The following is a 27,932-nucleotide window of genomic DNA, read 5'->3' as shown; positions in this document are numbered from 1 at the left end:
TGGAGCAGAGACCCCCGGTGAGGGCCACAAGGAGGAGGAGGAGCCTCCAGCCGAGAGGGAGGCCAACCGCTGCTGAATGGTTCCCGCCCAGGGATGGCCATCACGCTCCCGGTCAGTGGGTGAGTGAGTGGGGCACGACAGTGGAGCTGTGGAGGGCTCCCCGTGCAGCCCCAGGTCCAGTGACAGCAGCTCACTACAGGTGCTACGTTCGGGGCAGACAACGCTTGCCAGCTGTTATTAATGGAAAGCTTTTAATCAATTTCTGTATGTCAGTGAAACTGACGTTTACCAGTGATTAAAAATTTAAATTGAATCCTGCCAAGCTACATGTCTAACTCACCCTGCGTCCTCTCCTAAGGGGAGTGTTTCTGTTTTATCATTCTGTGAGCTCTCTAGATAATACTTCCTGTTCCTTTATTAATGCTCCCCAAAGACATGAGACTTGTCCAGGATGTTACTCACTGAAAGGCTATTAGCTGTCAGCTCTTTACTGTATCCCCTGGGAGCTGGTGCTGGTCTAGCAGGGTACAAATGGCAGCTTTCCAGATGTAAAGAGCCCTGAGTGCGTGCTGATTGAGGAGATGTTTCTTGCTGACTGAAGCTCTGTCCTCGCAATAGAAAGCGCTCTCGTTAGTTGGAGATGCATCCCCATCTACCACCGGCTGGTGTCTGTTGCACACGAGTTTTATGGACTAGCTCCCAGTGCAAGAAAAATGGAAGTAGGTTGCAAAACTGCAGTGCACTGCTGGGTAGTTGAAGAGGGTTTATTTAGAGCTGAGCGAATAATTGATTTTTTTTTTTGCTTCAGTTGTTCAACCAAAAAAAACTCTCACACAATTAATTTGGGGTTGACCTAAAATGGGAATGTTACGTTTTTCTCACCAAAAGGAAAAACCAGTATCATTGTCGTGTGACCGCAGTGCTGGGAAGAGGTGCAGGGGTGAGCAGTGGCCAGTCCAGCGCCTATTGTCCTTCGGACCGGTTACCAGAGGAAGACGTAATGGATCGCCCATAGTTTCAATGTGTGCGCATAGCAGAGTCCTTGGATGTGACAGGTTCTTTGGGAGCGACAGCGGGGCTGAGATGTGACTCTGCAATGGAGTTCTAGGTTCAGTTCCCAGCTTGCGTAGCCTCTCACGGGGATAGTGGATACGGGTTGTGAAGGGCACGGAATTAGCAGCAGTGTGTACAGCTTAAAAACTAGGGCAGCTGAAGTTCAAGGGTTGAACAGCAGGGGGCAGAGTGTGGAGTCCAGCCTGCCCCCTCCACCAGCCAGGACTGCATTAGGGGGACACTAAACCTCCCCCGGCAGCTACAGCCAGGCAGCAGCATTTGGGGCTCTGTTCTCCTCTGCACTCATCCACCCACAATGGGATCATGCAGCGGCCAAGTCGCATGAGATGCCAACTACTGCCCTAGTGGCAGGCGAGCGCCCATCAGCAGCATGAGGCAGAGGAAGGTGTGTAAAAGACCTTGATGTACAATGAGAAGAATGGACCACGCAGCCGCATCCCACCGGGGGCTGCAGGGACCCTGGGCCCACCAGTGTTCCACTCACAAGGCCTTGTGCACCCCTCACTCTGTCCTGCTCCCCTTGCACTCAGAGGAATGAAGCAGAAGAGGTGGAAGGGTTTACCCAGCTGCTAGAAGGGAACAAGCAGTTGTCCATCTCTTCCCCCTGTATGCACTGACAGTAGAGGGAAGGTACAGGAGTCCCTGTGCCAGGGAATACGTGGATCCCCTACAGGGGGCAGTAACCTGCCTATGGGTCCCCAGGCCCCCTTTCCTTGCTCGAAGTGGCCCTCGTCTGGGTCTCAAAATGAATGGAATTGGTTTATAGGCCAAGAAACCCCCAAATATCAGTGTAATGTGCTCACAAGGGAGTCAGTCCTGGAGCTTCTTCCTCCCTCTGCTGGTGCTTTCTCATAGAACACTTAGTGCATTTGTTCGGTGACCCTTAACCATTTGCTGCTGCAGTAGATTCCCTCGGTGCTGGGACTGGAGAGACGTTGCCCTTCCTGCTGTTCTGGGGGAGACAGATTACCCCATATGGGCGTCAGAGCTGAATGGCTTTGAGATCCCAACGGCAGTAACGGTGCTGGTCTGCAGAGGTCAGTGCATGCCAGAGAACAGGCTGATGGGGAGAAGGAGCACTAGACTAGATAAGCTTGCACTGAACAGCTTGTTGGAGCAGAACTGGTGTCTTGGATTGTGAGCACTCGGGCAGGGGCTGTCCTCTGAGTGCATACAGTGCCTAGCACATCAGGGCACTCCTGGTAAACAAAGTGTTATACCACTAACCCCCTTTTCCATTTCTCTCCCCCCCGCTGCCTGCCTGAAAATCCCTGTAATGGTGGGAGGACGAGAACCTGAAGATGTTCCTAAGAGTTGCTCCCCTTGGGCAGGTGGGCTAGATCAGTAAGAATCCCAGACCTACAGCCCTTTAGGGTATGAGCTGGGGTGTCCATCTCTCCCCAGGCCCAAGACGCCCCTTCCCAACTTTGCTGTTAATATGACAGCAGGAGCTGGAGTTAATATTACAATAGCAGCATTCTGCCGGCATGGTACGCACACGGGAAAAGAGGTGATTTCTGCCCCAAGAGCACATGCAGATAATGGGTGGGTGGAGGAAGGAAGCACCACTGAGCGTGTTTTACGGATGGAGAGACAAAGGGCCAGCTGTTCAGAGGCAGTGAGGTGACATAACTAAGTAGGTTAGGTGCCTAAATCCCTTCTGTGCTCAATTGGAGTTAGGCACCTGACCTGCAGAGGCAGTTTTGAAAATCCCACTCGGTGCCTAAATGCCTTTGGCCAAGACGTGAAGGGCCAGGTCTCCCACCCTAGTTCTCAAGCACAAGGCCGTACTGCCTGCTAGGGGGGCCACTCCCGCATTCCCAGAATACCGGCCACCCCTGCCAGCGTGACCCTGCCCCTCCCGGCAAGTGGGCTTGCTGCATCAAGACGCCATTTTGAAGTGCACCCTGCTCCGCCCCGCCAGCATGCCCTCATGCACGGCACATGCCAGGTCCCGCCGGCGGGAGTGGAGTGATGCACTCTTCAAATCGGCGTCCCCTGGCTGGTACCGGCCAAGACCACGTCCGGTTTTGTCTCAGTACCGGCCAGGGCACAAAGCACCTAAAACCGGCTGAATGGCCGACCTACTTCCTGCTCTGCTGCTGTTCGAGAGAGAAGTTTCTGTATGGCTTTGGACCCCAACTGTTCCTTATCCCTGGCCATGGGCGGCTGGTGAAGCTTCCCCTGGGGGAGGCCAGCTCCCTGTCCCTCCTGCCTGCAGCCATGCCCGCACTCGGCCCCAGACCCCGCCACCGCTCACGCCCCCCCTCACTGCTCGCTGCATTCCTCCTCTTCCCCTTCCCACCCCTGTGAGGCCCCCACCGCTTGCTGTGTCCCTCCCCCCCTCCCCTGCAAGAACCCCACTGCTCCCCGCATCTCTCCTCCACAAACCCCTTCCCCCAAAGCCCCCGCTGCTCGTGCTCTCCATGTCCCGCCTCTCCTCCACCCCCTCCCCTGCGAGAACCCCACCGCCCACAGGGACACAGTGAGCGGTGAATGGCAGGTGGTGGTGGGGCTTGCAGGGGAGAGGGGGTGAAGGAAAGGTGGGACGTGGGAGCGGAGGGGACCTCTGGAGAGGGGGGGTGGAGTGGAGGAGAGGAGAGCAGGGACTCAGCCAGGCAGCTGGGCCCAATGGGGGCCTTGGGGAAGGGGCAGAGCAGGGACGGGAAGAGGCGAAGTACAGGTGGGGCCACCATGGCCCAGGCATCCAGTGGCAGGTCGGGGGCGGCTGTGCTCGCTGCCCATGTGCCTGGCTCTGTAATGGGGCCTGTTTAATTTGTACTGATCTAACAGTTCCATCTGCCTCTTCATGTTCCCCTTTCTTTCTCCAGCCAGGTAATCATTAACGTGGGGTTTCTAGCCGCAGCAGTAAATTAAAAGACAGTAATTTTGTTTAAAGAGGGCTTATTAGAAAGATAAGCTGAGAACAAAACTGTGACAGACGACCTGCTCCTTGTCCTGGAGCCGGCGAACTAGTCAGCAGTTGTTTGAGACCTTGGGAAAGCGGAGCTGTCCTCTATAATGACTCAGGATCATTGGATGATAACGTTGCAGAAAGTGTTTTACCCGCTTCTGGCCATAATTGGGATCCCATGTGAGTATGCGGGGCAGGAGGGGTGTGGCTGGATAGTCATCTTCATACATTTTAAGGCTGAAAGGAAGAATTTCAGAGTAGCAGCCGTGTTAGTCTGTATCCGCAAAAATAACAGGAGTACTTGTGGCACCTTAGAGACTAACAAATTTATTAGAGCATAAGCTTTCGTGGGCTACAACCCACTTCTTCGGATGCATCCGAAGAAGTGGGTTGTAGCCCACGAAAGCTTATGCTCTAATAAATTTGTTAGTCTCTAAGGTGCCACAAGTACTCCTGTTATTTTTAAAGGAAGAATTGTGATCCTGCATCCATCTCATAGCTTCTGGTTGCCCTGGAGCAGGGCTTTAGAGAGACACACCCAGTCTTGACTTAAAGACTTCTAGTGATGGAGAATCCACCAAGTCCCTAGGTGAGTTACCCTCACTGTCAAAAAGGTGTGCCTTATATTCAGTCTCTATTTGTCTAGCTTCAACTTCCAGCCACTGGATTTTTGTCATGCCTTTGTCTGCTAGGTTAAAGAGCTCTCTACTATCAGAAATCATTTTCATGTATAGGTACCTGTAGACCCTGATCAAGTGATTTCTTAATCTTCCCTCTGCTACCCTAAATAGACTGTGCTTCTGAAATCTCTAACTGTAAGGCAGGTTTTCCAGACCTAAGTTAATTCCAGTAGCTTTTTTCTAAGCCCTTTCCAGTGTTTCAACTTCCTTTTTGAAATGTGGACACCTGGAGACGCTATTTCAAACCTGGGGAAACAACTTTGAATGTTGGGGGGTGGTTTTTTCTAGCTCTAGCTATAAAATGGAAGTTCACTTCTGAGCATGTTCCACACTGAACCCTGGGTTTCTAAGTGCAACAGGAGATAAAGGTGCTCAGGGAACAGGAGAACAGATGGGGGCACAAATGAAACATGAACCTCTTGATTTCTTTTGCTGCAAACGTTTTTTGCACCATCCTCAATTTTTAATAATAACTTAAAATGTCTGGGGTGAAATCTTGGCTCCGTTGAAGTCAATGGCAAAATTCCCATTGAAATCCTAGCTTCATTGGAGTCATCCTCTGTCTCTTTTTGAATTATGTGATGTAGAGAGAGAGGCAGCTGCCCTGCTAAATGTGACCTGAAAAGGATTTTTAATCTGGGTTTGTCTCTTTTTGCTTCTTTATTATAGATAAACTTTTAAATTTTTATAAGGAAAAGGAATTTTTTAAAAGCCTTAGATCTTGTCTACCTGTGTGAGAACTTGACCGGCATAGTTATTCCACAGTAACTAACAGCTAACTCATAGAATAGTTATGCTGCTCAATTTCCCCCGTGTAGACAAGCCCTTTAAAATATGAAGAATGTTACTTCCTCGGTTTTGTTAGAGGACTTCTTTGTGGGATCAGCTGTATATTGAGTGCTTTCTTACAATTTAAATGCAGGTGGTGGTGAATCTTTAACATATACTGTCTTTTCCTACATGTTTGTTAGGCATTGGAGTTGAATAAGTGTTAACCATAACAACACTCTGTCTGGCTAAAAATCCCTTCCCCTCTGTTACTCAGCTTGCTTTCTCCTATCTCTTGTGATGTCATCATCTCGTCAGTTTTCCATTTGCCTATGGAGTTCCAGCGTGGACAAAAACCTGAATTTCTAATGCACCAACAAGCAGCCTCTCTCCTTCCCTCTTTGCTTCTTTATGGATGAAGCTAAGACATTGGTTTCTAATTTGCAGGTCACCTGTAAAACAACCATGCAGAAATCTCTCTCCAGTCAAACAGCAGCACCCTCCCTTGGGCCTGTTTGGCTCAGGGCATGTCTACATGTGCAAACTGACCAAAATCATGGTGTTCTGCAATAGCTAGCTGCCCACATGGGCAGCTATTCCAGAAGAGGGGTGAAGAAGAGCTTACTCTGCTTTGGCTATGCCAGTCAATTTCCCTGTGTAAATGAGGCGTGAAGGGTTTTGGAACCCCGCCTGGCTGGTAGTATTGCAGAGTAAAAGCTGTCAGCTTGATTCAGCACATATGTGATGGTTCTCAGGGTACCCAGGACTGTCAGTCATGTTGGTATCCTCAGCCTGTAGCGTGAGGGACTCTTGTGCTTAGCTGGGTGACAGCTCCCTGACACCACCAGCCCGTCAGACACTCCAGCACTCTCCTCTGGGCTGTACCAGCCCTGGCTTTGCCTTCCAAGTTAACAATAGATGCAGCCCAGTCCCCAAGCCCCTTTGAAGCATTCCCCTGTGATGTCCAGCCCCTGCCACTGGCTACTCAGGGAAATACCAGGTCTGCTGTCGCACCATGGCTTGCAGGGTCTGTGGCTCCAGGGCTTCCAGATTCCTGGGCCAGCTGGCTCCCAGGGCCGCCAGCTCAGAAGCTGGGGTTTGCAGAGCTTCCAGGCTCCTTGCTGATTAGATTCAGCTCTGGTCCAGCACTTTGCTTAATCCCACAGCGTTTAGCTCTATTTCTAGTGAGAACAAGAATAAGTTTCTGATCAAAGATTCAACATTCAAGTGACAGTGAGTGAGGATCTTGGAAACAAATGATTACATATCAAACAAAATCATAACATGCTTTCTAGAGACTAAACTTAACTAACAAGTTAACCTCCTGTCTAAAGAAATTTCTCATCCAACAGCTTCTGCAGTTTTTCAGCCCAGCTTGGCTGAGATCCTGTTTTCATGAATGTAAATGCGCTGTCCGTTTACTTCCTAGATGCAGGGTCACTGGGTGTCTTCTTTGCCTTCTGCTTACATCCCAATTTGATTGCCTGTGCTCTGAGATAAGCTAACAAGCTGTGGCTTGTTTTACCTGTGTGCTGTATCCCTGGTGACGTCACATCTCTTTGTTGACTTCCTGAGTATCCTTTGTGTTAGTTTACAGTGTTTAATTTACATCCCAACAGAGAGACTGGTGAATAAACATCTCTTGTCTGACCGAAAATCTGATTCTTCACCTCTGTTGGTGACTTGTGCCTTAATAAAGACTCCATGAAAATATTTGCAGCCGACGTACATAACCCCTTACGTAGCATCTATACACACATTTCACAGTGATATTAATGACTAGGGCAACCCTGGCTTTCATTTAAGCCCTCCCATGACACTGTGGTGAACCAGGATGTATGCACCGGAATCGGGACATTCCTGTAACCCCCTTGCCAATTGGCGTTGAGGGGCTCTTGGGTCCCAGCATAGGGCTGTGCTGTGCTGTTCTCCTGTTGGCCCTATGGCTCAGCCGCAGCAGAGTGGGGGGGAAGACGGGTTTGCTTCCAACTCAAACAGCTGCGGAAATGTCTCTTTCAGCAAACATCATGACCTTTGTGATCTTCTGGCGAAGGGACTGCTTGATCTCCGCCTCCAGCCGCTACCACCTGATGGCGATGTCCAACGCCTCCGTCTGGCTGGTGGTCTCCTTCACCGCCGAGCGCTTCGTGGCTATCAACACCTTCAAGCTGAAGGCAAAGCTGTGCTCCCCGAGACGCACGCTCTACACGATCGCCTTGGTTCACATCTGCGGCTACCTAGTGGCTATCCCGTATTATTGGTCCAACAGATCAGAAAGGGTGAATGGGACGGGGCGGGCGATCTGCAAGTTTAATCCTGACCTTCCCAACTCCTACGTTGAGGGGCTGGTTTGGTTTCAGACCTCACTGGTCAACATTGTCCCTTATATCATCATCTTCACCTTGAACAGCCTGACCCTCAGGCAGATCGTCCTCAGCAACAAAGTGCACTGTGTGATGGCCGGAGGGCTCCACCGAATGAACTCTGGGACCCAATTCAGGTACCAGAAGAAGAAATCCATCCTCCTCCTTGTGACTGTCTCGATGATGTTCGCTTATCTGGGCGCCACCAGGTTCGTCACGCAGATTATTCTCAGGACCTGCCATTATGACATAGAGAGACAAGATTACTCCAAGGCCATTAACATTGCGGTGGACTTTGGTACTATGCTGGAACTGACCAACTCAGCTGTGAACATGTATCTCTATGCCTGCACCCAGACTGCCTTCCGCAGGGAGCTAGTCCATTGCCTCAAGGCTCTCCTCTTTCCCTGCAAAGCACAGAGAATGCACCCATCAGCCATCTTCCAGGTATAATGCACATGTGCGCATACACGGAGCTGTCCCGCTGTATGTCTTCCCAGAGGCAGGTATACCTCCCTGTGTTTAATGAGAGGACTTGCCTTACCCCAGCCAGGAGTGAGGATAAGAGAAATGGACCTAGCATTACGTATGTAAAATAATGTAGTTCAAATTAACATCTTCAGCAGATCGATACCAGGCCATACATTCCAGCTTTGTCATCGATTGGCATGGAGGGTTGGTAGTTCGGATGTGAAATACCACATGGGTATCCCAGCCCCTCCGAGTGACTCTTTCAGCGCTCGGAGGAAAACTGGCTGTGATGTGTCAATGTTATAGGGGCTTAGGATTAGAGCTGGCCAAAATTCAGGATTTCTAGTTTGTGGGACATTTCCGTATTTTAGAATTTGTTTCCTTCTGAATGGGAGCAAAACCAAATTTTTTGAAATTTCCCACAACTCAGAAATTCTGAAAGAAACAGGGACACACAATCTGCTCCTTGGGACCCCAGCAGCAGCTGAGTGAAACTGACTTGATTCTTGTCAGTTTCAGGCAGGGGCTGCCAGAGCTTGCAGGGTCTGTGGCTCCAGGGCTTTCAGACTCCTGGGCCAGCTGGCTCCCAGGGCTGCCAGCTCAGAAGCTGGAGTTCACAGAGCCAGGGCCAGCTCTACTGTTTTTGCCGCCTCAAGCAGCGCGCGGAATTGCCGCTGGGGACGGCGGGGGCAGTCCGTGTGCCGTTAGGGCCGGACACACATTTCCGCGGCGGCGCAATTCGGCGGCAGCTTCTGTCTTCAGCCGGAAGACAGAAGCTGCCGCCAAATTGCCGCCGCGGGCAGCTGAACATAGAAGCTGCCGCCGAATTGCCACCACTGCGGAAACTCGCGTGCCGCCCTAATGGCACACGGACTGCCCCCGCCGTCTCTGGCAGCAATTCCGCGTGCCGCTTGGGGCTGCAAAAACACACGGACTGCCGCCCCTTGCAGATTGCCGCCCCAAGCACCTGCTTGGAAGGCTGGTGCCTGGAGCCGGCCCTGCACAGAGCTTCCAGGCTCCTTGCTGATTAGAGATGGAGATGGAACTCCCGGAGCTTTCAGGCTCCCAGGTCCGCAGCAGGGATCCTGGAAGCCCTGGCATGGCAGTGCTGCCCTGGAGCATGGTCTCCAGCAGCCTGCCAGGAAAGTTAATCAAACCCAAGATGTTTCTGAAAAACATTTTGGGTTCAATGCATTGGTATGTTCCAGCAAAACTTTGTTGGAAATTTTCTATCCAGCAAAACTTAGACTGTGTTTTCATGTTTGCACACTGGATTTTTCAATGCAAGCCATTGACAGCCTGCTAACATTCTCCCAGTTCTGGACATGCTCAGGTAGCTGAGGAAAAATCGGAGGCAGGGGAAGGAGAATAAGCTATACTGATACATCAGCTGTATCCCAATATAACTAGGGTTTGTATCAGTGTAACTATTTTTTTTTTAAATCACATCCCTAATTGACATAGTTGTATCAATTCAAAATCTGTCTATAGATCAGGCCTAAGTGAAGTAAAAAATATAGGTTTCATGTTGTGCAGAGGGTTCTCGGACTCCATCTTAAGAGAGAGCTTGTCCTCCGATCTAATAGGGACCGGGGCCGGATCGGATCATCAAAAATTTGGATAAGCCAGAGAATGGGAAAGTGTGAGGCTGCAGCGCCATCTCGTGGCCACAGGAGAGCTCGCCCACTTCTGGAGCTGGTTGTTGGGTTAATACGGAGAGTGGTTGGATAATGGAGGGTCGGATAAACGGAGTTCTACTGTATTCCCTTCGCAGCACCACGGGGGGCGGCCTGCTGGTCGATGTGAGGGCGGCAGTCAGGTGGCCTTCGGCGGCATGCCTGCGGGAGGTCCGCCGGTCCCGCGGTTTCGGCGGCAATTCGGCGGCAGGTAGGCTGAAGCCGCGGGACCGGCAGATGACCCGCAGAAACGCCGCCGAATCCGCGGGACCGCCACCGGCGGCCGCCTGACTGCCGTGCTTGGGGCGGCAAAAACCACAGAGCCGCCCCTGCAGCCAGCTGAGCAGTTCTTCTTCTGTGTCTCTGATTGTTAAGAGCAGGTCGGACAAACCCCTGTCCGGGACGGGCTAGAGAATACTGAGTCCTGCCATGAGGGCAGGCGACTGGACTAGATGACCTCTCGAGGTCCCTTCCAGTCCTGGGATTCTATGAGATTTACCATATTGCTCTGGGTATTGCCTCTCGTGGGCATATTCCCAGCATGTAGTGGGTGCCTACCTGCTGCTGCTACCATCAGCTGTCGTTCCTATCGTGCCAGGTCTGAAGCAGAGCTCTTTCCCAGCTGAGTCTAGCGGCGGTTGCCGGGCTGTGTTCTGGGGCGTTAAGCGCTGTACCGGAGGGTGATTTTGGTAGCATGTACGTAAATACTGAATTAGATGCTGACGCTGCAGATTTTCCCACAGAGGCGACAGTTCTCACGTCTTTGTTTGGAGTCATCCCTAGAGCCCCCTTCCTCAGTGCTCGCTGCCTTACTCCGAGAGCGATCCATGGGCTCCTTCGGCGGCAGCAGCCTGGCCACCCTGCGAGGTTTGGTTTGCTCATGAGATGGTTGCTCCTTTCCGAGTCTGCCTGGGCCAGAATGACCGGGGGGGGCGGCTGCAGCAGCAGGCGCGCAGTGTGTGGCTCCTTGGGCTGGCTGTGTCCCAGGAGGGTGTGAGGTGAAGCAGCAAAGACACTCAGCCGCTGGTTGGAGTAAAAGATCTGATCTGGTTTCGTTCAGAACCCGTTTCCATGTCTGTTCCTACCGAAGCAGCCCCCTGCCCTGCGAACGGTCACCTGGCCTGGCTCCAGCGTGTGGAGACGATGTTGCTCGGATAATGAGCCCAACTTTAGGTTCAGAGTCAAGGCTAAGTTCTCCAGCCAGGGCTAGCTGCTGCATCCCTTGTGCTCCGCTCCCTGGCTTTTCTCACCCATTTCTCTGTCCAGCTGCTCATCAGATTTCATGTAACATTTACATAAAGGAATGTTCCTTGCGGGGCCACGAGGCTCTAGTGAGCTGGACTCGACCTAGGTTCAGTGACTGGTGAATCGGGCTCATGTTTATTTACGTAACTGTAGGAAAAGGCCGGTGTTTGCCCAGCAGCTTTGAACGAGAGCAGAGCGGCCGGGCAGCAGCAGGAACAGGACGTGCAACTTTATCTGGTGCCAACTGTGACGGGTTGGATCACAGAAACCCTCCTGGGAGCTGCCAACTGATGTGCCAAGACTACCTCTGCTCCTGTTTTCCCTGCCAGCTCGGGGCCCCAGCACCCTGTCTTGCTGAGCCAGACACTCCCGTCTGCTCCAACACAGACCCAGGGTCTGAATTACTTGCCCCTAAGCTGCAGGTTTACCTGAAAACAGCTCACAGAAGTGTGCTGGTCTTTAGCACTCAGATGCCCAACTCCCAATGGGGTCTAAACCCAAATAAATCCGTTTTACCCTGTATAAAGCGAATGCAGGGTAAACTCATAAATTGTTCGCCCTCTAGAACACTGATAGAGAGATATGCACAGTTGTTTGCTCCCCCAGGTATTAATACATACTCTGAGTTAATTATTATGTAAAAAGTGATTTTATTAAATACAGAAAGTAGGATTTAAGTAGTTCCAAGTAGTAACAGAACAAAGTAAGTCACCAAGCAAAATAAAATAAAATGCGCAAATCTATGTCTAATCAAACTGAATACAGATAATCTCACCCTCAGAGATGCTTCAGTAAGTTTTTTCCTCTGACTGGACACCTTCCAGGCCTGGGCACAATTCTTTCCCCTGGTACAGCTCTTGTCCCAGCTCAGGTGGTAGCTAAGGGATTCCTCATGATGGCTCTTTCCTCTCTTCCACCCCCTTATATAACTTTTGCATAAGGCGGGAATCCTTTTGTCCCTCTCTGAGTTCCCACCCCCTCCTTCTCAATGGAAAGACACCAGGGTAAAGATGGATTCCAGTTCAGGTGACATGATCACATGTCACTGCAAGACTTCATTACCCACTTGCCAGCACACAGATATATAGGAAGACTTACAGGTAAAACACAGCCATTTGCGGACAATGGTCCTAGTTAATGGGAGTCATCAAGATTCCAAACCACCATTAATGGCCCACACTTTGCATAATTACAATAGGCCCTCAGAGTTATATTTCATATTTCTAGTTTCAGATACAAGAGTGGTACATTTATACAAATCGGATGATCATACTCAGTAGATTATAAGCTTTGTAATGATACCTTACAAGAGACCTTTTGCACGAAGCATATCTCAGTTACATTATATTCACTTATTAAATGTTTATAAAACCATATAGACTGCACAACGTCACACCACCGCCCAGGCCAGCGCTGGGAGGCCACCTGTGAGATTCAGCTCCCTGCCCAGTCCAAGGCTCCAGCCCTGCCCTGTGATGCTGAGCCAGGACAGCAGGCAGGAAGGCCGAGTGCTGTGGACAAGAGGCTGCAGAGCTGGGCCCCATCCCGCAGCAGGCTGGGATAGGGCTGGCCCTGCCCATGCCCTACTGTCCAGCCTTGTTCCTAGCCCATCCCAGTGGGCCCTGTGGGCTGGCCCCAGCCTCCATGACTCAATGTACCCGCCACTGGGGCTCCCCTACATTCCAGATTTAGCAACTGCCCTGGAATTCAGCAGCCGTTCGCCTCTCCTGTGCTCCACCCCAGGCCTCCTGGCTCTGCCCCTCGGGCTGCCCTCCATCCGCCCTCTGCTCCGGGCCAATCACCCGTTTGTCGCCATCCTCCCCCCGGCCCTTCGGCCAAGCCTACACAGTGTAGTTAGTGCCTAACAATTCTCCTTCCTCACTCAGCTCCTCCATCACCTGGCTCTTTCTCTGCACCTCCTCCGTGGCGTTCTGCTGCTGAAGGGCCTAGACCGGCAGAGGGGCATCCAGAGGACGGGCTGAGGCCTGAGGAGCCAAGTTCTCCCCAGCAGCGCGGCAGGGTGCCCGGCTCCCCCGCGGCACAGCTCCCGTTAGGGCTAACCCTGCAGAGACATGCTGGCAGCTGGGAGAGAGAAAAGCTGTTTGCTTTGCTGCTCTGCCAGCAGCTCAATTTCCTGGGAGGATGAAAGCCCTCAGCCAGCTCCCACGCCCAGTGCAGGCTGGTGAGACCCAGACAGTGCTAGGGGCTGGCGGGGAGGGGAGCGGGGACAAGGAAGGGGAGAGAAAGGGAGCGAATGAAGGGAGGGGTGGAAGGGCAGAGCGGGGAGGTGAGGCAAGCAGAGTGCTGTGGGGGGGACAGAGAAGGGGGGAAGGGAGGGGTCGGGGTTCCCGGGAATGATGTGCAGACAAAAGCTCCACCCAGGAATCTGCTGCTGCTGCCTAGCCAATAGCTGGGAGATCTGCTGTGCAGGGGTGGGGTGTGCAGTGGAAAGGGGTAATTCAGCGGGATGGGGTGTGCAGTGGGCAGAGGGGGGCTGTGCAGTGAGATGGGGTGTAGCAGACAAGGGGGCTGTGGAAGGGTAGAGGGGGCTGTGCAGTGAGATGGGGTGTAGGAGGCAGGAGGAGCTGTACAGTGAGGGGGTGTAGCAGGCGGAGGGCTGTGCAATGAGCTGGGGTGTAGCAGGCGGGAGGGGCTGTGCAGTGAGATGGGGTGTAATGGGCAGGGGACTGTGCAGTGAGGGGGTGTAGCAGGCAGGAGAGGCTGTGCAGTGGCAGAGGGGGCTGTGCATTGAGGGAGTGTAGCAGGCGGGAGGGGCTGTGCAGTGAGATGGGGTGTAGTAGGCGGTGGGACTGTGCAGTGAGGTGGTGTAGCAGGTGGGAGAGGCTGTGCAGTGAGCTGGGGTGTAGCAGGCGGGGGGGGGGGGGTCTGTGCTTTGAGGGGCTGTAGCAAGCGGGGGGGGGGGCTCTGCAGGCGGGGGAAGAATGCCAAGCACATAACCCTGGTAACAGGCCCAGCCCACACACTGTCATTAACCCCTTCCTGTGGTGGCTGTGGCCGAGGCTGCGTGTCCCGTGCTCCGTGTTGCACACCTGGGACATGGGGCAGGGACTGGGGCTGCTGACTGATCCCTGGCTTCTCTGGTTCCCTTTCCCAGGAGGCTCTCTCCAAGACTCCCCTGGGATCTATCCCTGGTGCAGGAGCAGGGAGGTGCTCCTGGGGCAAGATCTTTGCCTGGGGAGCACCCTGCTGCCTGTCTCTCTCGGCCTCTTGTGAGATTCCAGGCTCCCATCCCGGGCCGGTGCAAGAAGCGATCAGGTTTTATTTGTTTTGGTCGGAACAAAGTCGCCTGGGCTGCAGTGGCCTTGGCTGGTTCGCTGCTCCCATTCGCCACCAAAGCACCCTGGCGGGCACAGCCTGACACTTGTTCCCGAGCCCCTCTGGGCCCATCTCCCCAACCCCGTGGCCCCTGGCTGTGGGGAGGGCTTGGCTCTGGGACGTGCCCCTTCCCTCCCAGCTTTTCTCCCCTGCTCGGGGAGCTGGGGGTATGGCAGGGTGAGGAGGAAGGACACAGTGGTGCCATCTGCTGGGATCCCAGGGCGTGCTCTGATTGCCCCTGACCCGATCACAGCAGAGTGGCCTTTGCCTGGCAGACGGAGCCCAGCTCCCGGGTCTGTGGGGCCATGCTGGGCTCTCTGCGTGGGTGCCCCAGGGCTCACCTCCCTGTCCTTGGCCTTAACCAGGTGTGACAGAATACAATGGCTGTGTTCACTTTGTACTAATGTCCGTGCAAGGGACGCCTTGTGGTGGGTCAGTTCACAACTCATAATTTGCTGATCAATAATCCGATGGCAACGTGCACGGAGCGGTGTGACCTGTGACCTGCTAAACACAAACTGAGCTCACGGCTAGAAGCATGTTGTCCAGAGAAGTCTAGATAGACAATGGCTAAACTGAGATCAAAAAGGACCAAAAAAAAAAAAAAAAAACCCAACAAAAAACCTGATGCCAAATGCTAACTTTCTAAAGGCCCAATTTTAAATCCATTTTCACTCCTAAACTAATAGATTGATTTGTAAATTCTTGAAGAATTCGGCCTCCGCTTGGAATGAGGGCTGTAATTTAGAGGGGATAGGCTGTGTTCTCTAGACATAATGAACAAGTTGAATCCTTGCTTTAAGAACACAATTCGGTCAGCTTTAACTATGGATCCATGACTGGCGCCTCCAGAACTCTTTAGATAGGTGTCATAAGCATGCCTGGCCCCTTTAAGGGGAGATGGGCCCAGCCCACCTGTGACTAATCCTCGCAGGCTGTGGGGCCAGGGCATCAGGTGATAGCTTGAAAAGCACCTGGTCTTTATAAAGGCCAGCAAGAGCTCAGTTGAGAGTGGCTGGGATCCTGATGCTTGCAGGAATTGCTGTGGTCAGGGAAAGAACCCAGCTGTCAGGTGACTCCCCGGTACACAGGTTGGGGGTGAGAGCTGCAGGAAGTAGCAAGGTTCCTATGGGAGTCCCTGGCTCTGTGCACTGGGTGAGGGAAGAGCTTGTAGGAGCTGGTGCCGGGCAGAGGCAGTACCTTATTTGGGGATTTTGCCTAAGTTCCTGGTTAATCAATAAATGATGCCTTGAGGGACGGGCCTGAAACAGGCTCTGGTGTGGTATCCGTCCTTCCTGGGCTGGCGAGGTAGCCACTGCAGGCAGAGGTGTGACTGTGGCATGGGTCGCGATACCGGAGCAAGCGAGCTAGCCCCAAGCTGTCGGGGCTTCACGGCTAGTGCTTTCAAGCTAGCCAGATCCAAGCTAGCTGGGGGATGTCTATAGGAGCCGCAGTCGCCCCTCTGGCTGCGGGATAGCCATCCCTACAGAGGCTATCGAAAAGAAAGGGGGGGCTATTCCTGTACCAGGCACGGGGAGGAGTGCGCTTAAAACGAATAGAATGATGCTGCAGTGAGACCACTTGCCCACGTCGCATGCGGGTGGTACCCAAGGCCCGTGGAGGCAGTTTCCTTCATCCCATCGCACACGTCTCCGCCTCGGTAGCAGCCAGCAGGTAGTAGAAAGGGCAGGGTGAAGGGCTGTAATGTGTTTCGAGGGCATCTGCATCATTGGCCGAACAATTCCGTAACGTTTACAATCAGTGACTTAGCAAGTGTTGATTGCGGGCCCTGCCCATCCTCCCAAGGCAAAAGGGTCCTAGAGAGGACTAATAACCCCTCCTGCTGCCCACTAGCACCTGACTGGGGTCAGGGCGAAACTTCTGTGGGCAGGTTTGTCCGTATTGCTCATTAGGGGATTTCTTGCACCTTCCTCTGGAGCAGCTGGTGCCAGGAGCCTGGGCTGGCTGGATTCATGTGCTGAGCAGTTTGGGGTTCCTATTTACTGATGACCATCAAGTGCTGTGAGCAAGACCCTGCCATTCATATCCTTTAACACCTGAAGACTGGGTCTAGGGTCCAGTGCCTGGTGCATCCGCGTGCTCGTACCTGGGCTGGGATTCTAAGTGGTCGGAGAGGAGTTGAGACACGTCTGGAGACACGAGAGGAGTTGAGACACGTCTGACGTTGTGCAGCTGCCTCTCCTCGCCCCGAATCTGCCCTTGCTTTTCATGCCAGATTCCTGCTGCAGGTAGCAGGCTGCGCCTGAGGGTGCTGCACAGCTGGGTGCTGGTAGCACTAGTCGCAACCCCGGCTCTCCAGGTATCACTCGAGAAGAGAGCCAACGTACTACAACAGCCAAATCATCAAAGGCTTTAGAGTGCAAAACAAACATTGTGTATTACACCTGGGAAGCCAGGAGGTCAGAGCCACGCTAGGGTGTGCTCCTTTCACCTGTGTCGGCAGGCATGTTCTGCAGTAGCTGATGTTTCCTCGTGAACTTCGGGTGCAGCCCCCTGGACTAGTAGCTTTATTTTTCTGGCAGGGCCCGTGAGCTGCTGTGCACCGTACAAAATGGATCTGTGCCTGCAGATCTTCCAGCGCTCAGTGCAGTGAGCGGATCTGGAGGTCGCAGCACCCCAGAGCTCTGCAGTGTACTGGGTTTTGTGGGACATCTCACAATTGGAGTTGGGGAAGGGGGGGAGAGACAGCACCTCTCCCTTCAAATATGCTATAGACCGGGGGGGTGCACCCACCTGTCCAGAGTGCTGTTTATATGCGCAGGTGCTTTGCAGCCCTCCTCCCCCAGCCCTAGAAGGTAGCCAAGTATTCGCCTGTCCATGTGACAAATAAGTCAAAGGAGCTCATGTTGATATAAAATTATTCTACTTAACTGCCAGGGGGCAAATTTGTCACGTACACATGGAAGCTATACAGCACAGCTATAGCTATGTCTTAACTCAGGAAGTTCCTTCGAGAGGAAATGTAGCCAAACTCCAAACCTGGAGACAATGGAACTTTCTGTGCCTGCGTCCTGTAAATAGCTAACCGCTTGGTTTGCAAAATAAGCAAGGAGGGGGCAAATAAATAAACAATAAGAGGTCATAAGAGGGGCAGATACATGTAACTTGCTAATTATGTAAGGTAATAATGGCAAATTTTGGCCAATCATAGAGCGATAAATTATCATAAGCAACTGCATATAATGCTTTGGTGTAAGTGTTTTCTTTGTTCTTGCTGACTTATGAGCTCAAACCCAATTGCAATTGAAATAAACTGATCGCCCTTCCTGGGGCTCCTTGCTTAGCTAGTTGTGTCCGTCTCTCCTTATTCCTCAGCTGGAACGGACAGAAATTTCTATGACAATGTCATGTGACATAATTTAGTATGGCAGATCCCAAGTTTATTCAGTCAAGGGCCGCTCCCTGGCTAGGAGTTCAGTCTGTTTGTGGCGGTTTCTTCCTGGCCCCTGCAGAGCCAGCAAACACCCTCAGCTCCCCGCCGGGCCCCTCACCCTTATGGGTGTCCTGTGCCGGACCCTTGTCACGGAAGCTGGTGAGAGCTGCTTGGGACCCTGGCTCTCCGCGCTGTGAGAGCCGAGGCGCTGGCTGGCTCCCTGAGCAGGCCGCCTCTGCATGGCCAGGCGCTCCCCAGGCGGGACGGGCAGCGCTGCTCCGAACGGTGCCCCTCATGCACTCTTGCCTCTCCCCCGAAGGAGCCCAGCCGAAACTGGCAACGCCCCCAGGCGCCAGCCCCTGCCCGCGGAGCCCGGCTGCCATGAGATGCTTCCCAAAGCGCTTGCTCGCCACTGCCCTGACGCTCCTGGGTCTGCTCCTGCTCCTCAGCCTCTGCCTGCAGCGCCCGGAGGACCCACTGGTGGTAAGTACCAGGCTGGGCTGGGCGGAGACTCCGCCTGTGCCTGCCCCCGTGCTCCCTAACTGCTGTGTTCCCCTCCCCTGCCCCAGGGCTGCCCCACATCCCCTCGCTCTGGGGTCTGTGTTCCCCTGGCCCTGCCCCAGGGGCTGAGTGGCTTCCCCTCCTCTTGCTCTGGGGTCTGTGCTCCCCTGGCTCTGCCCCAAGGCTGCCCCACATCCCTTCCCCGTCCCTCCCCTTGCCCTGCCCCACATCCCCTCCCCTCGCTCTGGGGGTCTGTGTTCCCCTAGCCCTGCCCCAGGGCTGCCCCACATCCCCTCCCCTCCCCTCCCCACCCCTCCCCTCGCTCTGGGGTCTGTGCTCCCCTGCCCCTGCCCCTGGGCTGTCCCGCATCCCCTCCCCGTCCTTCCCCTTGCCCTGCCCCACGGGCTTTCCCGCATCTCCTCCCCTCGCTCTGGGGTCCACGCTCCCCTCTCCTAACCCCACCTCCCATCCCTGAATTGGGGGCTTCATGGCCTCTCCTCCCTTGCCCCACTCCAGTGGAGATGTCTGAGCAGGAGGAGGGCGTGACTGGCTGGGTGGGGGGTGGAGCAGCACTACTAGGGGATGCTGTTCTCCAGCTCTAGCCCTCCTGAGCAAAGGGGGCTCTGGGCTGGAGCTGCCACCCCTGGCGGACGAGTTGTATTTGCCACAGGCCTGCCTTGGGGTGCGCTAACAGCAGCTAACGCTGGCTCTGCTCTGGCTCCCAGGAGGAGGTGAAGCGCTGGGTCCAGGAAATGGTGCTGCAGCAACTCCAACCCGACGGGAACCTGCGCAGCTTCCAGGAGCTGTGGAACGCTTCTGCCTCCAGGAACATCTCCTATCGCTACCTTGCCGGCCACCCCCCCTCTAGGAAGAGTGAGTATCCCAGGACCAGCCTGCTTTAGCCTCAGCATTCTCTGCCAGCAGCTGGATCTGGAGAGAGATGGTCTAGAGCTGTGGTTCTCAACCTTTTTGATACCACGGGGACTGACTTGCTGCCTTCCTAAACTGTGTCCGGGAGATCTCCGGGACTGGCGAGAAACGCTGGGTTAGAGGCACCAGCCATAGCGGAGCAGCTTTTGGGAAGCCAGCTGACGGATTTCTGCAACTGCTGCTCTGGCACCAATGCAGAATGGGGGATAACCGGCTTGGCAGCAGCACTGCTGAGAAGGATCTGGGAGCTGTGGTGGTTCATAACCTCAGCAGGAGTCAGCAATGCGATCCTGTTGCACAAAAAGCAAATGCAATTTTAGATTGCATTAACAGAGGCATACTCAGCGCTGGTTAGGCCTCAGCTGGAGGACGGTGTCCGTTTTTGGTCACCAATATCTAGAAAGGATGTGGAGAAACTGGAAAGGATCCATAAGCGAGTGACAAAGATGACCAAAGGGAAGGAATGCAGCCATACGAGCAAAGGCTGAAGGAACTGGCTATGTTTAGTTTGGAAAAGAGATTAAGGGGGCACATAACTGTCTTCAGATACTTGAAAGGCTGCCATAAAAAAGATGGAGAAAAGTTGTTCTCTCTTGCCACTGCTGTAGTTTGACCCCATTGCAATGGAGTCAAACTACAGCACAGCCACAGGCACCAACTTTTTTTGGTGCCGGTGGGTGCTCGCGCCGCCACCCCTTCCCACCCTGGCCCCGCCCCGACTCCACCTCTGCCCCAAAGTCCCCGCCCAAACTCTGCCCCTTCCTGCCCCTATTGGATCCCTCCCCAAATCCCTGCCCCGGCCCCGTCTCCTCCCCCAAGCACGCTGCGTTCCCCCTCCTCCCCCCTCCCTCCCAGGCTTGCCACATGAAACAGCTGTTTCGTGGCACCAAGTGCCGGGAGGGAGGGGGGAGAAGCAGGACGTGGTGGCGCGCTCAGGGGAGGAGGCGGAGCGGAGGTAAGCTGGAGCGGGGGGGCAGAGCGAGGAACTGCCGGTGGGTGCAGGGCACCCACCAATTTTTCCCCATGGGTGCTCCAGCCCCAGAGCACCCACAGAGTCAGCACCTATGAGCACAGCAGATGTAGATTAAACCTCAGGAAAAACTTCCTAACGGTAAGAAGAGTAGGACGATGGGACAGACGCCTAGGGAGCTTGTGGAAACTCCTTCGCTGGAGGTTTTCAGAAGGAGGCTGGAGCAGTCTGTCTGAGATGGGTTAGAGAAACAAGTCCTGCATTGTGGCAGGGGTCTGGATGAGCTGACCTTGCGATCCCTTCTCACCCTGTGGTTCTGAGTCTATACCTGTGTTCGGGTGCTGGGCTTGGCTGTCTTGCCCATGGCGGGGCTCGCCACCGTTTGAGAGGTCTGGGAGCAGCCTTGACGTTACTTGGAAGAATGGCGTGGGCTTTACTTGAGTTAACATCCTAGTGAAGACAAGGCAGGTTGTAGCTGTCACATGAGTCTGCAGGTCAAGTTAAAGGCTAGGCTCCCCTGTAGCCTCTACCTGTTAACTCCTCTGAAAGCTACAAGCTGCCACACCCTCACTAGGGCTCTAGCAAACACACGGCTGAGTCTCTCCGGAGCCTGGAATAGTGGCTGCAGACGTTTGTCATTGAGGAGCTATTCACGCCCACGGGAGAGGGCCCAAAACAGAAACAACAGTGGGCTGTGGCCTTCCCTCTGCTGCAAGTGGAGTGTGTGACCCCCCACCCCCCGCTCCCGGGTCCGAGACAAACCACAGGGCAGACTCGCGTAGGGTGCAAAAATCCACAGGAGTTTAGTGAGGCATTTCCCCACTGCTCCCAGACACAGGTTCCCTGCCGCAGTCTCGTTGGGCCCCACAGGCCTGGCCCAGGCAGCCTGCAAATCACTGCTTTGCTTTACTGCAGAAGGGGTTCCAAAACCAATCTCCACTGTCCCGCGCCAGGCCCACCTTCCCCCTAGAGCTCTGGCACCCAGTTAGCAGTCTCTGCAAAGGCTCTGGGCTGATCCTTTCCTCGGGAAGCAAAAGCTAAGAGATCTGTTCTCCTCCTGGGACAGCCACCCACAGACCTGTCCACTTCCCTTGGTAAATTTCTTCATTACCTGGCAGCGAATGCAGGTGCAGCGGGGCAGGGCTGAGCCCCATAGCCCTTGCCAGCTCAGTGTGGGGCTGGTGTCCCCCATCACAGCCGGGAAGGGAGTTTCCCCTTGGCATAGCTGGTGTGACACTGTCGCCCAGTGGGCAAAACGATCTGGCACAAGACGTACAGCTTCCTTCTAGCTCTGTTTGTGCAACTCTTGCTACTCCATGGCCACAGGGAGGCAGTTCTTCCTACCTGCTCCTGCTCTCCCTTGGGGAAGGGGACCAGCAGAAGAGAGAGGAGACCCTGTCCTGTCTTGTGTGTTGGTGGAGGGTTTTTTTGGTGGCACTAAAATTCTCATTTGCGTCAGTTTGGAGGTGCAGTGGGAGTGGTTGAGTCATCTGGGGCGAGGAGAGATGGCAGCTATTCCACTCTGATTAAACAACACGGGCTTGGAGCTTTTCACTGAGAGAGATTCGGTAGGACGCAAAGGGGAAATTAACAAGAAAACGTGATAAATAAGCAAGGGCGGGTACACACACATTTCTCCTGAAATTACTAGCATCATTAAACAATTCACATTTACCAGTGGGCTAGCTGCTGTACAAACAAATAGTACAATTTGCTTCCTGACTCCTAGAGCCTACCATTGAAATTCAGAAGACAGACACAAAGTTGGGGAAAGGAATAGAATCATAGAATATTAGGGTTGGAAGAGACCTCAGGAGGTCACCTAGTCCAATCTCCTACTCAAAGCAGCAGGGCCGGCTTTAGGGCAATTCACCCGATTCCCCCTAAGAGGGCCCCGCAACGTCCCTAAGGACCCTCCTCCGAATGCACCGGCAGCCAATAGAGCTGCCGCCGAAGTCCCGCCGCTGTCTTCAGCGGCAGCTCTTTTGAATCGGGCCCCGCAGTGCCTAAAGCCAGCCCTGCAAAGCAGGACCAACCCCAACTAAATCATCCCAGCCAGGGCTTTGTCAAGCCTGACCTTAAAAACCTCTACGGAAGGAGATTCCACCACCTCCTTAGGGAACCCATTCCAGTGCTTCACCACCCTCCTAGTGAAATAGCGTTTCCCAATATCCAACCTAGACCTCCCCCGCTGCAACTTGAGACCATTGCTCCTTGTTCTGTCATCTGCCACCACTGAGAACAGCCGAGCTCCATCCTCTTTGGAACCCCCCTTCAGGTCGTTGAAGGCAGCTATCCATCTCAGGTGGGATGTAGCCAATCTGTCATAGGTAAGGCTGGGCACAACTCCCCGTAAAGGCCCAGCCATCCTCTGAGACCTTCAGTAGAGGGTGTCAGCCTGAGTTCAAACACAAGGACCTGCTATTGGCTTCTTGTGAAATCAGCCAGCCTCGCACCCTCACAGGTATTTAGGTGCCCAACTCTCCCGGATTTCAAAGGGAGTTAGGCCCCGAAATACCGTGAGGGTCTGAGCCTTACTGATGTGTCAGTGGTGCTCATGTCTGTCCTTTCATCCCTCCGTGTTTCAGAGTTCCTCACTGTGGGGCTGTCGTCTGTCAAGCGGAAGCGAGGCAACTACCTCCTGGACACGCTGAAGTCCATCTTCAAGCAGTCAACCCAGGAGGAGCTGGAGGAGATGGTGTTGGTGGTGCACCTGGCTGACCCAGACTCGGAGTGGAACACCCAGGTGGTGACGGACATTACCGCAAGATTCACTCCCCACCTCCTCCGGGGCCAGCTGCTGGTTATCCATGCCCCTCCGGAGTGCTACCCGCCCCTGGAAGGCCTGAAGAGGAACTACAATGATGCCGAGAATTGAGTGCAGTTCAGAGCCAAGCAAAACGTGGACTATGCGTATCTCCTCAGCTTCGCTGCCAACCTTTCCTCCTACTATCTCATGACTGAGGATGACGTGCAGTGCTCCAAGTCCTTCTTCACTGCCATCAGGAAGGCAGTGGCATCCCGGGAAGGCTCCTACTGGGTCACGCTGGAGTTCTCCATGCTGGGCTACATTGGCAAACTCTACCACTCCAGCGACCTGCCCCAGCTGGCCCAGTTCCTGCTGCTGTTCTACCAGGAAATGCCGTGTGACTGGCTGCTGGGGCACTTCCGCCTGCTGCTCACCCAGAAGGAGGTGATTCGCTTCAAGCCGTCCCTCTTCCAGCACATCGGCCTGTACTCCTCCTTCCAGGGGGTGGTCAATCGGCTGAAAGACAACGACTTCGAGGCAGATTCCTTGGACTTGCCTGACAACCCCCCAGCTGTGATGTTCACAGACATAGACACCTTTGAGAACTACCTGCCCAGCAAGGCCTATGGCACGATGCCGGAGTACTTCTGGGGGAAAGCCCCATCTGCTGGCAGCCACTTCACCATCGTGTTCCACCAGCCTGCCCGTATCTCACGGCTCCAGGTCCACACCGGCTCCGAGGAGCGCCACACCGACTATCTCCACTCAGGGGCCGTGGAGCTGGGCAGCCAGCGGCAGGGGAAAGGCAAGGGCTGCTCTACATACACCCACGTCGGAGCCTTTGAGAAGGGGCACTTTGAACGGAGCGGCTTGGAGAACAGCTGCCGCCCCGGAGTGCGTGCGGATCCTAGTGACAGAGAGTCAGAGCGAATGGCTGATCATCCGCAGCATCAGCATCTGGACCAAACAGCTAAGGGGGCTGCAGGGGACAGAGGCACGGCTGGTGACCCACACACCAGGGAGCTGGCTTCCCTTCTCAGGGGCAAGCAAGCGGTTTGGGGGTGTCTGAGGGGCAATGGAGGGTGGTGGCACTGCCCCTCCCAGGCAATGACACCCTGCGGGGGAGGCACAGTGAGGGCCTAGTGAGGAAGGAAGATGGGGCACTGAGGGTCAAGGCAGTGGCACAGCAGGATCCTGGTAGCATGGCAGGATGATGCATTAGAGCAAGAAATGGGAGCTAATGCAGCACATTGATACTCTGGCCTTTCAGGACACCCTATGTCCTTGGGCACTAATTGCCGGTGGATAGGAGAGCCTGGCCCCACAGAGCTGACTGACTCCTCTGAACTACTTCCTGTGGGGGCCGTGCAGTCAGAACCAGGCCCGGGTAAGGCGTCCCGCTGGGCCAGACCCCAGGAGCGAGACCTGGAATGGTGCTTGCAGCAGACCGCTGGGGCTCTGGAGAGGTCAGGAGAGCCAGCAGTGCCCAGCTCGGGGCAGGTTCAGAGCATTGTCTACTGGGGAACTCTAGCCCAGACGTGGGCAAAACCAATGCCCCAGCGTGTGAGGCTGCTCCCAGGGCAGAGGCAGCCACGGGGGAAACCTTGGCTCAGGATCCTACTGCTCACAGTCGACCTGCTCTACCCCAACAGTTTAGAACTGGGCGTCCAACCTCTCCAGCCTGACGGCTAAAATGCTGTACCCCGAATGCCAGGGGGCTACATTCACGGTGGGAGGGGCAGGTTATTAATCACATTCATTACAGCAGTGCCTAGGAACCAACCAAAATCAGGGCCTGGTTGTGGTAGGTGCTGCACAAACACAGAGTGGCAGACAATTCCTGCCCTCAAGCACTTACAATCTAACTAGACAAGACAAGACAAGACAAGGCTGCTGCTCGCCAGCCCCCTCCTCGCTCCTGACTTCTTCCAAAACCACATTGAGCCCCTAGAAGCGGGGCCTTGTGTGGCCCCTGGCACCACGGGGCCAAATACAGGGGCAAGAATTCCTCCGTTCTGTGGCAGTGTTCATCTAGTGTATCCACTGTTAGCTCAAGCCTTTGACAATCGCAAGATTGGCTTAAAAGTCATGAGATTTTTACAAACATCATAAATATTTGGTTCTTTTCACTTGCCTTCTGGTGTCTGAGCTTTTAGGGTCACACTTGGCTCACGTTTTTAAACTTTTCTCCACCACAGGGAGGGTGAAAAGAATCCTTCATATTTGTTTGAAGTGCAAGCTGAGATTCTCTTGTATTCACCTGACTTCAGGCCTTATGAGGAGTAGCAAATATCATGACACAATAAAATCGTGGGAATTGGTAACATTGGGTATCCCCAGGGCACACCCGTCATTGCCAGTCCTAAGCGCACACAGCTGGCTCTCTGGGCCTTGGCTTCTAGAGGCCAGCCTGCACTTCTGGCCCGCTCCTCCACTCCTTGCCTACAAGCTAAATAAGCCTGGCAACCCAAACCCCCAGCCAGCTCTCAGAGGGCATGTCTACACTGCAATGTAAGGCATGGGTTAGTGGGACTTGAGTGCGTGGACCCTGCATTTGGGAGTGTCCATGCCCTAGGTTTACCATTTCAGGACACAGGCCCCAAAGCCGGGGCTCCAGCATCCACACTGCAGTACTCAAACCGGAGTCAAACCACCCTATCCCAGGCTTCCTAGCGCCCTCCCCAGCTGTGGCCACTCTAGCTCCTGGTTCAGTGTGGGAAAACGTGACTGTTCACCCTGCACATGGCAGGAAGCTGTTACGGCCCATCGGGTTCCCAACGCATCCTGCCAAGCCGTCTTTTGGGTCTGCACGCTCCCGGCAACCAGAGCCAGCAACAGGGAGGAGTCCCCGTTTGAAGAGCTTCTCTTGCTTGTGCTTTCACTCCTGTTTCAGCAAACAGGTAGAGCATGCCGGAGACGTTGGTGGGCAGGGGCGTGGGCAGGAATTTCAATTTGACCACTTTTGGAAGGGCAAGTTAAACACATACATATTATACACATTAAACCATATCAACACACGCACCTACATCATCTGCATAGAAATAAACAGTGGTACACTCACCATTTCGACGGAAATCCATGCACCGGGGAGCCATCTGAATAAAGGTATCCACAGCCTCTTCTGTGTTAACGCTGTTGGTTACTTCAGTCTCTACTGCAAGAATTAACAGTTGCTGAAGACGAGCTTCTGTCAGGCGGCTGCAAAGTCTACCAAGTTTACACTTTTTAGCATTAAAACATTTTTCTGCAGTTGCAACTGTAACAGGTAATGTTGCCAAAAGCACCAATAGGTCAAATCCATCAGGATACAAAAGTTCCAGGTCATGTTCTTTACAGACCTTCATGAGTTCCAGAAAAGATATTCCACTGTCTGGTCCCTGAGCGTTTAAAATAGGTTCAGTGTGGTGTACTAATAAATCATATTGCATTTCAGGAACTCTGCACTGAAATTCTTCGTTCAGCTTCACAAGTGCTTCTTTTCCTTTTGATATATGAACAGTTTTCAGGCTTTTTACAGTGAGATAGGACACGCTTTGAGTATTAAATTGTCTGTCGATTTCACTTATTGCAGCATTGAGTGCAGGGAAAAAGAAATCGACTTTATATTTATTGTTTAAAGATTCCGAAAGGTAGGATGCGGTGTGACTGGGGTAAAAATGATCCAGAGTTTTTGCTGGTTGCCTCTTCCTGTAAGCTGGCATTTGCAGATTCAGTTCAGTAGCCTGCTGTTCAGCTTTGACGAAATACCTGTGGAACTTTTCATCCATTCTCAGGTTGTGCAAAACTTTTCAGCAACTCTCTTTTGCATTTACTGCACAGGCAAAATCAATGTTTTCCCGCTGCAAGAAGGTGATAACATAATACACACATCCAAAAATACCAAGATGCAGATTGTGAATTCGAAATCCATCTGTACCATAAGCCCCTTTGCTTCTGCCAACACACTTGCTTTGCTGGCATTCTGCTGACTATTGATTAAAGTTTCTCTAGTAACAGAAAACTATTCTTCTGTGACCTGTGCACTTCATGAGGAGCCTGAAGACGTGTCTCTTGACCACTGTATTCATTGCTATTGACACTTGAAGTCCCTTCTGTCTGTATCATGGGCCTGGTCTACACTACGGGGTTAGGTCGAATTTAGCCGCATTAGGTCGATTTAAAAATGAATGCGTCCACGCAACCAACCCCATTCCGTCGACCAAAATGGCTCTTAAAATTGACTTCTGTACTCCTCCCCGATGAGGGGAGTAGCACTAAAATCGACTTTGCTGAGTCAAATTTGGGGTAGTGCTGATACAAATCAACGGTATTGGCCTCCGGAAGCTATCCCAGAGTGCTCCACTGTGACCGCTCTGGAAAGCACTTTGAACTCTGATGCACTAGCCAGGTACACAGGAAAAGCCCCGGGAACTTTTGAATTTCATTTCCTGTTTGGTCAGCGTGGCGAACTCAGCAGCACAGGTGAGTATGCGGTCCCCCCAGAATCATAGAGCGTAGAATGTTTCTACGCACTCGCGATGACATGTTTTCCGAGCTCATGCAGTCCTTTCGCACTGATAGGGCACAGCTTAATGCATGGAGGCATTCAGTGGCAGAGGCCAGGAAAGAATTAAGTGAGTGTGAAGAGCGGAGGCAGGATGCGATGCTGAGGCTAATGGGGGAGCAAACAGACATGATGAAGCATCTGTTGGAGCTGCAGGAAAGCCAACAAGAGCACAGACCCCCGCTGCATCCACTGTATAACCGCCTATCCTCCTCCCCATGTTCCATAGCCTCCTCACCCAGACGCCCAAGAATGCAGGCGGAGGGGGGGGGGGGCGGGAGCTCCGGGCACCCAGCCACTCCACTGCAGAGGATGACC

General features: G+C 53.5%; 1 protein-coding gene and 1 pseudogene across 1 annotated transcript; both read left to right on the top strand.

Annotated features, from left to right (window-relative positions):
• Nucleotides 1–7,274: 7,274 nt before the first annotated feature.
• On the top strand, nt 7,275–8,252 carry LOC135877543 (uncharacterized). Its single transcript, XM_065403021.1, has one exon. It carries the CDS (start codon nt 7,275–7,277, stop codon nt 8,250–8,252), a length of 978 nt encoding a protein of 325 aa, XP_065259093.1.
• A 9,963-nt stretch (nt 8,253–18,215) lies between these two features.
• On the top strand, nt 18,216–24,140 carry LOC135877864 (alpha-1,6-mannosyl-glycoprotein 4-beta-N-acetylglucosaminyltransferase-like; annotated as a pseudogene).
• The last annotated feature ends 3,792 nt before the right edge of the window (nt 24,141–27,932 follow it).

Source organism: Emys orbicularis, chromosome 4 (assembly GCF_028017835.1).
Source record: "Emys orbicularis isolate rEmyOrb1 chromosome 4, rEmyOrb1.hap1, whole genome shotgun sequence".
NCBI classification, from domain to species: Eukaryota; Metazoa; Chordata; order Testudines; family Emydidae; genus Emys; species Emys orbicularis.
The sequence above is the reverse complement of the archived record's forward strand: the minus strand, read 5'-3'. Positions and strand labels throughout refer to the sequence as shown.

What these genes read in the sequence shown, in the direction of transcription:
- LOC135877543 (XM_065403021.1), top strand. Translation starts at nt 7,275, where the DNA reads ATGCACCGGAATCGGGACATTCCTGTAACCCCCTTGCCAATTGGCGTT.